General features: G+C 33.8%; 1 protein-coding gene across 7 annotated transcripts in view; it reads right to left on the bottom strand.

The window, feature by feature from the left end:
• The window catches only part of nompC (no mechanoreceptor potential C), an 84,163-nt gene extending 71,263 nt beyond the window's left edge, over positions 1–12,900 (bottom strand). For all 7 annotated transcript variants that reach the window (XM_073964960.1, XM_073964962.1, XM_073964959.1 and 4 more), the window contains exon 1: positions 11,918–12,900. In XM_073964960.1, the coding sequence (XP_073821061.1) occupies positions 11,918–12,298 (381 nt within the window). In that variant the 5' untranslated portion in view covers positions 12,299–12,900. The remainder of the gene's footprint in view (positions 1–11,917) is intronic.
• Positions 12,901–16,066: the final 3,166 nt, after the last annotated feature.

Below are 16,066 nucleotides of genomic sequence, written 5' to 3'. Positions count from 1 at the left end.
AGTGGTGGCACTTACAAGGGATTGCATGGCAAAAATACTTCTAGATGATATATCGAACTGAAATTTTTATCAATGGCTCCTAGTGACTTGAAAATACTCTAACAAAAATATTGCAGTCCTAGGTCCAAGTTCCCATGTAACGAATCATCCTGAATTGTGGTATTTCACTGTTACCAACATATTGGTCAACCAAATTTGCTGTAATCAGATGCTAAGAGTTCTTATTACATAGTAAACCTCCCACCGAATAATCGTCAATATTGGTCCATGATTTGCTATACTCCCTACATTTCTATTTCCATTTAATGTATTTTACAGATATTAACCAAATTTTTTAAACGGATTAGTCTTTAATAGTGATATCAGAGTCTAGAACATTACCTTATACAGAAATGTAATATAGGTCCACTTTAACCACAGCCTCCATATAGGATGACCATCCGCTTGCTGTACTTTAGCGGATTTAACCAACCCTTTCAGCAGAATCGCCTGTAATAATATATTGTTGGTTCTTAGTGTAGGAAATCCCTCCTTAAATTGTTCAATATAGATCCACGTTAACGTTGCACAGTGGTGTCGCTTACAAGGGAATGTATGACAAAAATTCTTCTAGATGATATACCGAACTGAACTGTTTACCAATGGCTCCTAGTGACTTGAAAATACTCTAACAAAAATATTGCAGTCCTAGGTCCAAATTTTCGCGTGGTTCCCATATAACGAACCATCCTGAATTGTGGTATTTTACTGTTACCAACATATTGGTCAACCGAATTTGCTGTAATCAGGTACTAAGAGTTCTTATTGCGTAGTAAATCTCCCAGCGAAAAATTGTCAATATTTGTCCATGATTTGCTATACTCCCTACATGATTTCTATTTCCATTTAATGTATTTTTCAAACGGATTAGTCTTTAATAATGATCTCGGATTAGTCTTTAATAGTGATCGGTCCACTTTTAGCCGCAGCATCCATATAGGGTTACCATCCGCTTTCTGTACTTTAGCGGATTTAACCAACCCTTTCAGCAGAATCGCCTGAAAAAATATATTGTTGGTTCTCAGTGTAGGAAATCCCTCCTTTAATTGTTCAATATAGATCCACATTACGGCGAGGTCTAACACTAGGGTGTCCAAAAATACTACTTATTAACGAGAATATTTAATGTAATTACCCCTAAAATATTCCCAAACGCATATAGCCGAAAATTACTCTACGAAAATACTTTAACATTCTAAAACATGTCTTAATATAGGCCCACGAAATGAATGTAATTACACTGTGCAACATTTTTGAGCCAATCGCGTGCAAACAACTTCTGTCCAGAATTTTATGAAAGTAGAGGACCAATAGGCAAAAATCATATTTGGGTTTTGTTTTCTTAGATCGGGTTCGGTTTTTATGGCCTCATCTAAACATGGTTAAAGATCGAATTTTTAAAACAAATCGGGGCTGTATCTCTGAAACCAATACGAATCTTGTTTTGACATCTGCAGCAAACTTGCAGATAAGAGCAAGAAGAAAATATTTGGAGGAATAGTGAACTCGAAAAATTGCATTTATTGCCTCAAATTTTATAATATATCTAAAAATTCTATAATTTGTGTATATTTCGCAGGGTATCTCCCAAAATGTTAAATTCTTCTTAATGTTACCTTTTGGAAAAATATTCTCTGGAATGTAATACACAACTCTTCAGAACATTATATTGTTGTAAAATGGCTCTATCGCCTTGTTTATAGCAAATTTTTCAACAACAATTTGGGAAATATTTCAATAATTCATTGAAATCCCCAACATGAGAATAAATAGCTTGTGTGAACATTGTTTGAAATAAGTTTTGTAAAAGGTATGTTATGAAATACCCCTTAAACAACGTAAAATAACAATTTTAGAGTTTCAGAATGTTCTGAAGAATTAATGGTCACATTATTTGAAAATTTTTAAGAATGGTTACTTGTTTCAACTTCCAACAGTTTAGTTGTTACTGACCAGAATTTCAGAAATTATGTAAACTTTTCTATTTTTTAACGAATTTGATGCGCTAGATGCGGCTTTTTCTAGTTCATCTGTTTCACACATAAGTTCTACTACTTTAGGACTACAATATTACTGAAGACTGCAAAGCAAAATTCGTATTAGTTTCGGAGATAAAGGTCCGATCACTGGAAAAAAGGCTCATTTTAGGTCGGTTTAGATGAGGCCATAAAATCTAAACCCGATCTAAGAACACAAAACCCAATTAAGGTTTTTGTAGTCTCAATGTGTACTTTCAGAAAATGCCCATTAGAAGTTGTTTGCATTTCCAGTGTTGCACAGTGTTATTAAACGAATTTCAATGAATATCTGATGAACAAATATCTTTGAAAAGTAAAATTTCATTTTAGTGGGATCTTCATATAAAAAAATTTAAATCTATCGATTTAAAATTTTTAGATTGTCTAAGTTAGCAACTAAAAACCGGCTTAAACTTTTGGTTCAATTTAAGTTAAGGTGTGAATAATAGTCCTTTGTTTCAGAAACTCGCTTTTAATATAACTATTTTTTCTTATTTTTAAATACAGTTTCTTCTCCAAACTTTTTCTCTATAAGAAGCGCGAAAAATGGAAAAACAAAGTTGTGTTTGGAAATTTCGAAAGCGATTGGCATCTTTAAATGCTTAAAACGATGATATGCATTTTTCGATTTTTATCGTTGGTCGCATACATTGTGGACATTTGTAGGTCCAAGTTTTGGTATAGCGACCATATAATGGTACCACCCAATTTCAGGCATTTCATTTTCTACGTTTTCGACCTAAATTGGGTTTCAGGTTCTCAGTCAAACAAATATTTACTAAAAAATTAAAAATAAAAAAGAAATAATAACAAAAAAAAATTAAGTTACAGTGTTTTAGTTTCAAATGCACTAAAAACTTTAACTAATTTTTCTCTTAGGTTAAATAATATACTTATTTAACTTTAAATTTGGGGATATTTTAGATATTTTATTTTAGATATTTTAGAAATTAATGGTGACTAAAGATTATTTACGCTAAATGTTAACAATCAGTTAATTAAACTCAAAAAAAGCAGAATGTTTAATTCAGCTCAAAAATAAAGCATATTTTTAGGATCGTACTATTACTCATGTTATCATACAATAGGTATGTCCGTTTTCTTTTTCAGTAATATTTACTCAGAAACTTCATCCCAAAGATTTTACTTAAAATGTAACTGCAAAATATAAACGAATGACTTATGACTTATTAATATCCTATTAAAAAACAAAATGTTTTTAAGCAAATAAAAATTAAACACGTATTTGCTTGCTTAATGCGAAAAATAACGAAACAGTCAAACTATTTCACTTAGCTCCGTTATTTTACTTTTGTAATTTGATAAATTTTAAAATGCAAAACATACAAATTTGGAGGCTTTAATAATATAAATTTCAAATAACCATTAAATGCCTCCTTAGATCCTTTCATTTTAATGGTTACTTTTAACTTTAAGAAAACCCGAAGGTTATAAATGTGTTCGAAAAGTCTAAACAATAACAAAAGACAGCTTATAATAAAGATGTAACTTATATTTTCAACATTTTAAACATATGGGCAAAAATTTGCAAAATTGAGTTTTCCTTTTTAAAAAAATCAAAAAAAATGTTTGATCTACATTAATGATTTTGGGTACATTGATTAAGAAAAAAATCGTCATTCCAAACATATTTTTGTTAATAACCTTGACCGTTGCGCGTAAAAGATATGACCCTTTTAATTTTAATATTTAGAAGAAATTCTTAAATAATCGTGGCTTGATATAATAAGCTGTTATATCTTTTACTGTTAACTGAATTTGTACCCTTTACGATGATGTCAAAATACTCCTAAAATGTTTTAATGGATTCGATGAAAAATCAAATTTATTACAAACTTGTACTTATTTGCAAATATATTTTGGAAATAAAAGCGCTTATGGTTATAAAAATATGTAAACAAATGCAACAGCATCCAGACATTGTGAGAAATAAAATGAAGCCAATGGAGTGATCTATAATATTCATGTTATTTTGCATAAATGCAAAGAAAATATGAGGAAAAAATAAAAATTATGTTATTCTAATTTTGTTGTGCCACCGTGGTGCAATGGTATGCACACCCGCCTTGCACGCTAAAGGTCGTGGGTTCGATTCCCATGTCAGGCAACATCAAATTTTCAACGGTGGCAAAATACCCCTCAGTGATGTTGGCGACATTTCCTGAGTATTTCAGCCATGTAAAACTTCTCTACAAGTGGTGTCCTTATGACACGCCGTTCGGACTCGGCAATAAACAGTAGGTCCCATATCATTGAGCTAATATAAATCGGGGTGCACTCATTGATATGAGAGAAGTCTCCCCTGTCCCATCTGGGATGTTCGTTGAACAATTATTATTATAATTTTGTTGTTTTGTATAATTAAATCACAAGGACTTCGAATTGTGACAGAAAATTAAAATTAAATTAAAGTAAATATTACAACTTTTGAAGCGCATAGAAACCGCTTAGTAGTGGAAATAACATGATGCGCATCCGATTTTCAAGAATAGCGAATCAATCCCTTTTATTTAATATACACGTTGCGAAATTCTATTTGGTGACCACAATGTAGCATCTGTTGCATATTAGGGTGTAAAAAACAGCAAAATGGCTATGATTTCCACAAAGTACATTTACATTTTATGCGCATCCGATTTCAATTATCACCATTAAACAAGTAAAAAAGTGTCAGTCGGCTTTGCCGACAGATATATACCCTCCGCCAATGTGAAGCGAAAATTTCAATTCCGGACAGATCGAATGTATTTAAGGTCACTTCAGAATTTTGTGGCCCTTTTTGGATATTTGAACTTGCCTACAAAAATGTGGATTAGGAATTAACTGCACTAATACACAAATGATTAACTTTTGTAGGGCAGGTACCCTTAAATATTAGGAGATCCAAAGTTTTGACCAAATTGGTTGCCCCAGTCAAGTGATATCGTCCTAGCATTTTAGTGACATTTTTAAATATTGGGGAGAAGTACCGGAAGTTGTGGACAGGTATTGCCCCCTGAAACTAACTTTGGATATAATATGACGAAGACCAAATGTTGGACCAAATCGGTTGAACAGTTCGAGAGTTTTCGTGCTCTCCGACCGCCACATATGGTGACATAGGGGTTTTTTACACGTTTAGGGCTGTTTTCCCAAGAAATATGGATTTGCCTTAAAAAACTTTTACCGTCGTTATTCGAGAGCAGGTCTTAAAGTGCACTTATCCGAAATTTTGTGTGAGAGGTATCATAAGGAATATACAAATATAGTCCATATTCGAACCTGATATATATCTGGTAGATATATTAGGATGTGCAAAGTATGGATTACATCGGTCACTCCCTTCAAGAGTTATCGTGCGCACAATTTTTCCGAACATTTTTGAACTTTTGTGTGGGAGGTACCTGAAGGAGTGGACCGATATAGCCCATCTTCGAATTTAAACTATGTTTTGATAAAATATATATATATATATATATATATATATATATATATATATATATATATATATATATATATATATATATATATATATGTCCTTTTTTATTTGATAAAGAAATGTGATACAAAATGATATGAAAACATCTCAAAACAAAAATATTACGAAGGCCAAATTTTGGACCGAATCGACAGATCCGTTCGAGAGTTATCTTGCGCTCCAACCACTATACACGGTGTCATAGGGGCTTTTTGCAACTTTCCGGTCATTTTCGCAGGAAGTATGGACTTGCCCCTGATGAAACTTGTACCGTCGTATGGGAGGAAGTGAATACAAGTTGTTGCAAAAAAAATCAAAGCGATTCGAGAACAGGTCATAAACTGAACTTATCCGAAATTTTGTGTGGGAGGTATCCGAAGGAGTAGGCCGATTGAGTCCATATTGGAACCTCATCTAAGTCTGGTTGAAATTTCACGATGTGCAAAGTATGGACCAAATCGGTTATTCCCTTCAAGAGTTATCATGCCCACGAAATTTCCGAACATTTTGGAACTTTTGTGGGGGAGGTACCGGAAGGAGTGGACCGATATAGCTCATCTTCGAACTTAAACTAAGTTTGGACAAAATATTACGAAAGCCAAAATTTGAACCGAATCGGTTCATCCGTTCGAGAGTTATCGTGCGGCCAGCCAGACAGACGGACGGACAGACAGACGGACGGACATTGCTAAATCAACTCCAAATTGTCTAAAACACATTTCGTCCAAACATACTTGGGGTCTAAAACCATAATTCGATGAGGCACATTTTGCCCGTATGAAAGTGTATATACCCTTTCTAGCCTAAAGTCTGAGGGTATAAAAATACATCATTCTGTCCCATTTCAGTGCGATCCATCATCACCTTGGATACAGCATCTCACTCAATTTTTAGAAAAAATCTATTTTATTTCCGGATTCCCGATAGTTTTTAAGTATCTATTTTTGCACATTTTAAACAGGCGTATAGTTCTATTTATTTAAGCAAAAATGACTTATCCAAAACGCGTTTGAATACGCGATATTTTAAAAAACAGTTTTTGCAAATTTGCAAAATTTGAGGGGTATCATATCCGCCGATCTAGTGGATGGATTTGTAGGCGCTATTGCTTACAAGATTCAGAACACAAAAAAAAAATAATTTTACGCGGGTTTCCACTGAAATCGTACGACAGTTGTAAAATTTGGACCAAAAAATAGGTTTTTCAGAAAACCTAAAAAAATGCCAGTATTCTTTTTACGCGGTTAAAGTGAAAATTCGAAAAAATGATACGTATGGAGCGTGGTACCTCCGTTAAGCCCTACTTTTGTATACTATTTTACAACACCCACTTTTTAAATATGTTATATATGCAAAAATACTAAACCAATTTTCCTGAAAATGTACAGGAAGGACCCGCGGTGAAAGTATGTTAAATTTTGTGTTGAATTTCGGAGGGAGGGGGGAACCTCCCCTATGCCCTATTTTTTTAAAAACGCTATTTTAGCAAAACTGACGAACGTATAGGTGAAAAAATTTATTGGTGGTGGTAGTGTCTCCGACCCTAGGTACTCATTTGGGACCTAAAGACAAGACCACGCCCACTTTTTTTAAATATGTTATATATCCAAAACTACTTAACCGATTTTCTTGAAAATTTCAGAGAATGTGTAGGGATGACCAGTGGTGAAAATAGGTTAAATATTTTGTTGAATTTCGGAGGCCCTATTTTTTAAAACGCTATTTTGTAAATCTTGGGAACGTATCGGTTTGAAAGTGAATTTGCATTAGTGGTTGTGTCTCCCACCTTATGTACTCATAATATGTTATATCTACAAAACTTTTGAACCGATTTTCATGTAATTTTAAGATGATGTACAGGGATGTCCACTTGTGAAAATAAGTTATATATTATTTTGAATTCCGACGGAGCGGGGTTTGAAAATTAATTCGATAGACAACGGTTTGTTTTTTGTAATAGTTACAAAATAGTATATACAGTTGAAATCGCTTATAACGTCGGTCAAGGGACCGACCAAAATCGGACGCTATAAGCGATAGTCGTTATAAACGATACTTATGGAAGAGGTGGGATTATATTATGTACAGTGACTTTTGGGTATAAATACGTTTTTTTATTACTTTTTCATCTATATACATACGTATGAAAAATAACGAAATTAAATACATTTTTCAGCAGATATATTACGTAAATATAACATATGGTTCCCTGTAAAATAGTCTGTCATTTTAGTTTGGGCTTGTGAATTCCAGATCTGAGTTTTGAAAGGTTTTTCTGAAACACATTCTTTACTTGTAAAATAAATTTTTGAAGAGTTTCTACGACGATAATTGAAATTCTGGTTTTGTAGTATTCTCAATTTTTTCGTTAGAATTGCCTTCATCTTCCAATATTATGTCACCATTATAAGTGGCAGATGTGAAAAAATTGTCATCGGTGGCAACTTATTCATCAACATCTTCTACGTGCTGGGAGAAATAACAATAACACGGCATCCAACATATTTAATTTCGTACATTGATCCTTTTCTATACTGGTCAGGATACTGGATATTTTCCGATTCTAGAATGTGATTTGACTGATTTTATTACATCTTGGTCCATGGGTTGTAAAACAGGTGTGACATTGGGTGGCAACAACTCAAGCTTAATTGACTTGAAAGCGCCTCCATGTGAGTCGTAATTCAGTTGTCGAACCCCATCTTCGAACTTGTTGCTCATATGTTTGGTATTTTGTAGTTGTTTGAGTTTCAAAAAAAAAAAAAGTATATATATGAGGAAAAGTCAAAATTTTTTAGTTTCCATGAAGCCAAGGTTTGCACTATTATAATACGCGAACTATTGTAGTTTGCCAGTAACTATGACTATTGCTGGATTAATTTAGATGTTTTTGTACAAAGCTCAAAAATTTAGCAAAAAAAATTAATTTACGTGGTAATTACGACCGCGTAAAGGAAAAACCATAGGTAACAACACGTTGAATCTAAACAGGTTTTTTAGATTGCTATTCGATTTCTGATTAAACCATTCATATGACGGACATCTGTCCAAAGTAAAAGTTGGAGAACACAAAATGAAGATTACACTTCTAATGTATCACTTTCCAAAATTTCCACTGCATCTACCTTTTATGGATGCTGACATTTTGAAGCCGGATTTCAGGTGTTTTTTGTATTTTTTTATGTAACTGGGACGCGCATTCGGATATTTCGAAAAACCAATTATAGGACTAAAGAACTCGCGATTTCGCATAATCTGATATGTATATTAAGTATGTAGCCCACACAGCAGCAGAGTAATCTACTGCCAAAGGCCAAAATTTAGTGCGATATTTTTTCTAAAAAACCTATTTTTTGGGTACAGTATTTACAATATCCTTTTGAGTGTGCTGGTACCCCGCGATATTTTAGTTTTTCGGCAGTCCGGATCATATAAATCATAGATCGTGAAAATCCATCCCCTAGGACGGCGAAAACAGCAACTGCAAAAACCGAAAAATGTGCGAAAAATGTTTCTGAAAATATCGCGGATTTAGTCGCATTTTCTGTGGATCTTTTTCTTGTCAATGGAAAAACTGACACATCATTCGCGGTTTTGCGAAAACAGCGGTTTAAAAAATTTAGTGGCATTTGAGCTGTATCCGATTTATCCCAAAAATAGTGTGTGATGCTACATCCACGGTTCTTGATGGATTTGATCGAAATAGGATTCGATCGATGTATTTTTTCACGGTTGATAGTGAAATCGGATGCGCATAAAAAGTGTATGCACTTTGTGCAAAATATAAGCGTAATACAGTTTGTTGCACACTAAACTGCAGACGATGCTACATCTTAGCGCCCAAAGTAAATCCTGACAAATGTGTACACATTAAAAGATAAGAATTCGCTGTATTGGTAAACCGCATGCGCATCAAGTGATTTTGAGGATTTCGCGATTTATACGCATTTCAAAATGAACATTACCCGATACAATTTTATTTCAAGATTATACCCCATTTAAAGGAACCCAACATTTATTTGAAAGATATCCATAACTTCTGCTAGATGTTAGCGTGTTTTCGAGAAGTGATTAGAATAAAAAATGTGATTTATTGTGTGGAATTTAACTAAAATAGAAGAAAAACTCCGACCTATTTTTCTTACATTTTGTTCAACTAACTCACAAAATAAATTTTAATAAATATTTTCTCTTACAAAAATTTTATAAATTTCCTCAATATATTTTTTGTTTTTTTTGCTGTAATATGCAACCCGCTAAAGGGATTTTTATAGTTTTGGTTTCATTTGAATCTTCGCGATGTTTAGATTACGTACATATTTTTTATATATTTTTCAGATGCATAAACAGCTTGAATTTTATTAGAACAAGTTGTAAACTACCAATTGTTTTGAATGCTTTCCTAATTTCCGCGAAAATTTACAACTTTTTCACTAAAGTTATGGGACCTCAGTAACCATATAGTATGTAGGGAGCCCCTAATTAAGAGAGTTTCTCAATATAATGATTAGAGTCTTTTAAAGATTTTTTTCTTTTTATCAGAATTGAACCCATAACTTTTGCGCGCAACAACCAAAATTAGTATCTCGAACAGATTTAAGAATGGGATTTTTTTCCAATCTATGTACCAAAAATCATTCGTGTAGCTTAAAAAAAATTTTTAATTTTTTTTATGGAAAACTAAAAAATTTTGTCTTTTCTTCATATATATATGTATACATACAAAAAAACTATTGATACACATTTTTTTCGTATGGTTCGACGTTATAACCGATAGCTAAATTCAAATATTTTACAAAAATCCGACGTAACAACCGATATGACGCTATAAGCGATGACGTTATAAGCGATATCTATTTGTATGGAATATAAAGGGCAGAAATTCGGGACTTTTGGATTTCGACGTTATAAGCGATATGACGTTATAAACGACGACGTTATAAGCGATTTGGACTGTATAATAGTTCATAAATACTTCAGATCTATCTTTCCCAAAAACTTCCAGATTAGATCCCCTGAGATTACTTTTTATTAGATTTGAGAAGACCCTGTATAGGAATTCAATAACTTTTACAGCATTACTTATTGTTTATTTTTCAAAAATGTATTTTGTTTGCTTTGTAGTTGTTACAAAAACAGAAGAAACACTCTTATTGACAAATTTTCACGCGATAAAAGTTACTGATATTTTATACTTGCTCTGTTCTAGAACCTGCAATAGTCTAATGATTATTTGATTTTTTGTAATGATGGGACAATATTTAGAGCCAAAAAAATTATTTTTGCGAAGATCGGACAATATTTATGGATAAACTTGAAGCCCTTCGGGTACTTCCCACACACGTTTAGGAAGAGTGCAATTTGAGGACCCGTCTCCGATCTATTTATTTGCAAAATATTGTCTTTATTACAACGGTACATTTGGTATGCAAGATAAATCTTAAATTGTTCCAAACATAGTTTAACGCAATTTAATATTTCGAGTTCTCTGATTCAGAAGATTATTACAAATGTTTCGAATTTTGACAGTTGTACAATGTAAAAGTTGTTAAAAATGGTTCAGCAACATTTAGTAAAAATTATCAAGTAAAAGGATAAAACTATTCTTAAATAAAAAATGAAATGTGTCGAATTTCAATAAAAATTATTCAAATAGTTCTCAATTTTATTAAAAGAATCATTTCATTATTTTTATGCTCCAATTATCTATCGAAATATCTATAATATAATATTCATGCGTATGTATGTGTGTAGGAATGTAAATACAACATTCAAAATTTCCCTTCATCTACTGTTTGTTGTCATTCGATACTTGCATTAGAGTACCTCTATATTTCCATTGTACAGGCATCTTTTCCTGTGGTGTTCAAGGGTGGGGCTAAATAAAGGATTGAATATTCAGACGTTTATTCCTATTTTTAGCAATCTCAACAGCAATAAACCAAAATCAATATCGTGGAATGAGACACTGCGACAGTAATAATCAACAATATTATTGCCAGACCAACTAGCGGAAGAATATTATGCTGAAATTCACTGTCTGCGTCTAGCGAGAAGGGCAACAGAAAAAAATACCACCACAATACGAGTATTCATAGATATTTATGCAGATGTATTTATTGCAAGGTATCGTGTTGCTTGTTGTATTTGATGTTTGGGGTTTGTGGGTCGCTTTGGTATTTTCGGTTATTTTGTCAAATAAACAACTAAATTTGGGTTGACAAGGGTGACGGTGGCGAGGGGTAGATTTACATTTCTATCAACAATGGATGAATGATGGTATGCTTTCAATTGATTTTTCATTAAAAACGGAATGATATGACTGGGTTGTCATGCCCTATTTAATGGCCTCCAATCCTCATAAACAAAGTCTACTACTTACCGGATCGTGAACACCCGCCAGGGGAATAGTGTTGCCATCTTCACCTTGATTAGCAACATATTTTTCCAATTTCTTCAATTCCTGTTCGACGGGAGTCCATTCGCTTTTCATGGCCAATGACAAAACTTTATTGGCCGTTTCGCGTATGGATGCCCCTGCACTTGGTGGTTTAGGTGCTGCATCGCCATCTTTACGGTCACCATTTACGGAAATATCATCTTTAGGATCGGATTCAGCTTTGCTGGCTGGAGTATTACGTTCACTAGCGGCCGTTGATTCGTCGGGTGTACTGCTGGCAGCACCGGTAACCGATGAAGGGGTCTTTCGACCAACACCGCCGGCTGCCCCTCCACGGCCACCTCGTTTACTTGGCTGGGACATGATGTATATCCTAATGCATTGTAGCTTAGCTACTAGATTTGATTATTTTTTGTGGGATTTCATGTACACACACAGCGAATTACACAACACCTGACATTGAATTCACTTTTTTGCTATCTTGCGAAATAAAACATGATTTCGTTTCAAAAAAATTAACACTTTTCAATAGAACAAATATTTTAATTTAATTTCTTTGCAATTGTCGCCACTTTTGTTTAGATTTTATTCACGACGTTTAACCAAAATATCTATGGGTAAACCACTTCTGCATGAAGTTGCCAAAAAAATTTACATATTTATTGGTAAGAACAACGCACACACACTACCAAACTCAGGTTGGCTTACACGAAGTGACACACAAACACACAATAGGAACTTATACCAACAACGGCAATAAGCTAACCAATACTTGCATACGTTTTTATGGTTGTTATTTTTTATTTTTCTATTCTAACCGCACCGCTTCCGTTTTTTGTTACTTTTTTCCTTAGCCATATACTAAGTAACCATTACAAAATTATTTTTTTGCTTCTAGACGGTACGCGTGAACTCCGTTTCAGTTTTCAAAATCAACCGTTAACTCCGCCAGTCTAAAGTATTCTGATTTGCCAACGATATTCCATGCAGGAGTAGACCCTGTTTGAGCTGGCATGCTTTCGATGAATTTCTTAAGCTCCTCTCTTCCTTAGCAACATGACGAATGTCTTGCGCAACAAAAGTCTTGAAAATCTGGCGCGCTTTTCGCACAAACATTTTTGGTTGGCCAAACTAAACGAAGCACACACATGTTGAATGTGCCAACGAGAATGGAAAATGAAAACAAATGGATGTTATGTTTGTCCACAGCATTGCAAGGAATTTCATTAAACTTTAATAAACATACAATCAAAGTAACACATACATACATACTCAGCCCACATTTTTTCCGAATTCAGTCAGAATCTCTACAAAAGTTACCGATTGTAATTATGAATTCGGATGCAAAATAGGTACAAACGTTTATGGACATGATATACGATATCGGATAGTTTTGTAGAAGGAAAGTTGAAAGGAACATTCGAGCTATCTGACGAATTTGTATAGAAAATTTTTGATTTTCTTCGCAATTTCGAACAAAACTATGAAGATAAGTTCAAAATCGTTTCAGAGATTTGATCCAAGATTCCGAAAAACTTCGAAACAAATTCCAAAAAATTCGAAATGTTTGATACGATATTCGAAAACTTTTCGGAAGTTTGATTCGATATATAATATTTAGAATATCTTCGCGCAAAATTCGGAATCTTTATCAAAAACACAGAAAATGTCGGGTGTTCAATACGAAATAAACATAATTTTCGAATGTTTGATCCGAATTTCTAAATAATTAAAAAAATAACTTATTTATTTTAAATATTTGGAAAATGGAACCCATTTCGGACTACATAGAAGTAAGTTCAGATTTATATATACATATGTATGTTTACCAGATTTGAGATATTTGGTGTACCAAACACGCAAATTCTGTACAATTTTGATGCAATATGAAAAATGTAACCTAATTTGGACAAGAACTAAATAAGTTTGACAAATTATATTAAAATCGGTTCAGATTTGAACATATCTTCCATACATATTTTCGATTTAATGTATTTGGTGCACCAACCTCGCAATGTATGTCCAATAGGCCGATCACTTGTTGTGGCTAAACAAGTATGAAACAAGTAAAAAAGTATCAGTCGGCTTTGCCGACAGAAATATACCCTCAGCCTAGGGTATTTTCAGAAATTTGTGGCCCCTTTTTCGATATTTGAACTTGCCGACACAAATGTGGATTAGGATTTAAGATCAAAAGTGTTGCGAAGGAGGTACTTGAATGAATGGACCGAGTCCATTATGGAAGTGTATCTTATTTTGGGAGTCATATCTTTTCGATAGATATCATCGTATAACTTTTGGACCAGTATGCCAGAAAGCATGGACTTGTCCTCGGAAAACATAATGTCGTTGTAAACAGGACCACAACGAAGAGTATCGGTATACATTTCCAAAAGGTCTTCGAACAGACCATAAACTGCACTTTAACACAAATGTTGAACTTTTGTGGGGGAGGTAGAGGACGACGATATGGACCATTTTAGAAGTTAAACTAAATTTGAACATCATCGGACTTAAACTAAGTTTGGAGAAAATATTACGAAGGCCAAATTTTAGACCAAATCGGTTCATACGTTCGAAAGTTATCGTGCGCACCATCCAGACAGACAGACGGACGGACATGGCTAAATCAAATCCAAATTGTCTGAAACGTATTTTGCCCAAACATACTTGGGGTCTAAAACCCTTATTTCGATGAGGCACATTTAGCCTGTATTAAAGGGTATACCCTCGTTAGCATAAATGCTGAGGGTATAAAAATAAGTCAGCTGTGCTTTCGGAGATATAGCCACCCACAGCCACTGACCAAAAAACAAAGCACAATAATTATTGTAAATAAATAAAGTCTCCCTTGTCCCGTATGGGATGTTGTGGAACAATGTTTTTTTTTTTAATAAATAAAATATATTGATTTTGTATCATGATTTTGCTTTAAAATCTGTAGGTACCGTAATGTGGCGCTATACCGAATCATTGTTATATACCCAACATTTTTTGTAACCAAACTTCTTCATAAAGGACTCAAAATATTAAATGACGTTAAACTAAGTTTGGAAAATTTTTTGAAAAAGTTTTAGAGTTATTTTGCACAAAAGCCATTTTAGTATGTGCCGGCAGGGTTTTGGTGCTTTTGGGTCATTATCTCAGAAAACATTAACTCACACCGGAAAAATGTACCGTTGTAAATGAGGCCGCTAGAACAACCTACTGAAAAAAAATAATCAAAACCATACGAGAGGAGCTCTTAAACTTCACTTTTTCCGAATTTTGTGTGGGAGGTACCCGAAGGAGTGGACCGATGGATTCCATATTCTAACCTGATACATGACTGGATGAAATAATACGTTCTGCAAAGTCTGCACCAATTAGAAACTCCCTGCGAGAATTATTTTGCGGATTTACCATTTTGATCGGTGCCATCAACTTTTCATGAAGCTTTTAGGCTAAAATCTAAGGAAGTATGGACTTGCGCAACAAAATGTACCATTTCGAACTTAAACTAAGTTTGGACAAATATTACGATACACAAAATTTGGTTCGAATCGCTTGATCTGTTCGAAAGTTATCGTGCGCACCAGCCAGCCAGACGGACATGGCTAAATCGACTCCAAATTGTCTGAAACGAATTTCGTCCAAACATACTTGGGGTCTAAACCGTTATTTACATGGCTAAATCGACTCCAAATTGTCTGAAACAGATTTCGTCCAAACATACTTGGGGTCTAAAACGGTTATTTCGATGAGGCATTTTGTTGGTCGTATCAAAGTATATATAGGCTAGGGTATGCCTAAATGCTGACGGTATAAAAACGAATCCGAAAAATTTGAAAATCGGATCGGATTATGATATAGCTCCGATAGGCCGATTTTAGGTATTTTAGGTATCGAAATCTGATCCGATTTTCACAATTTTTTGTTTGATTTAATTCGTATGTTCGGGATTTAGCTCGCGAGAAGAAGAAAGAAATCAAAGTGTTCATTTAGAGTATGTTCAGAATATTAGACATATTTTTGAAAACTAACGCAGGGAAATCTGGAGAGATTCTTAAAATAAAAAAAAAAAATGAGGAAAACTTGGAGAAATTGGTAAATTTTCTGATCAAACATCAGATAACCTCGAAAAACAATGAT

This window comes from Musca autumnalis, unplaced genomic scaffold (genome assembly GCF_047663935.1).
Source record: "Musca autumnalis isolate F117 unplaced genomic scaffold, ASM4766393v1 scaffold_2, whole genome shotgun sequence".
Classification (NCBI taxonomy): domain Eukaryota; kingdom Metazoa; phylum Arthropoda; class Insecta; order Diptera; family Muscidae; genus Musca; species Musca autumnalis.
This window is presented reverse-complemented; position numbering and strand designations above follow the sequence as displayed.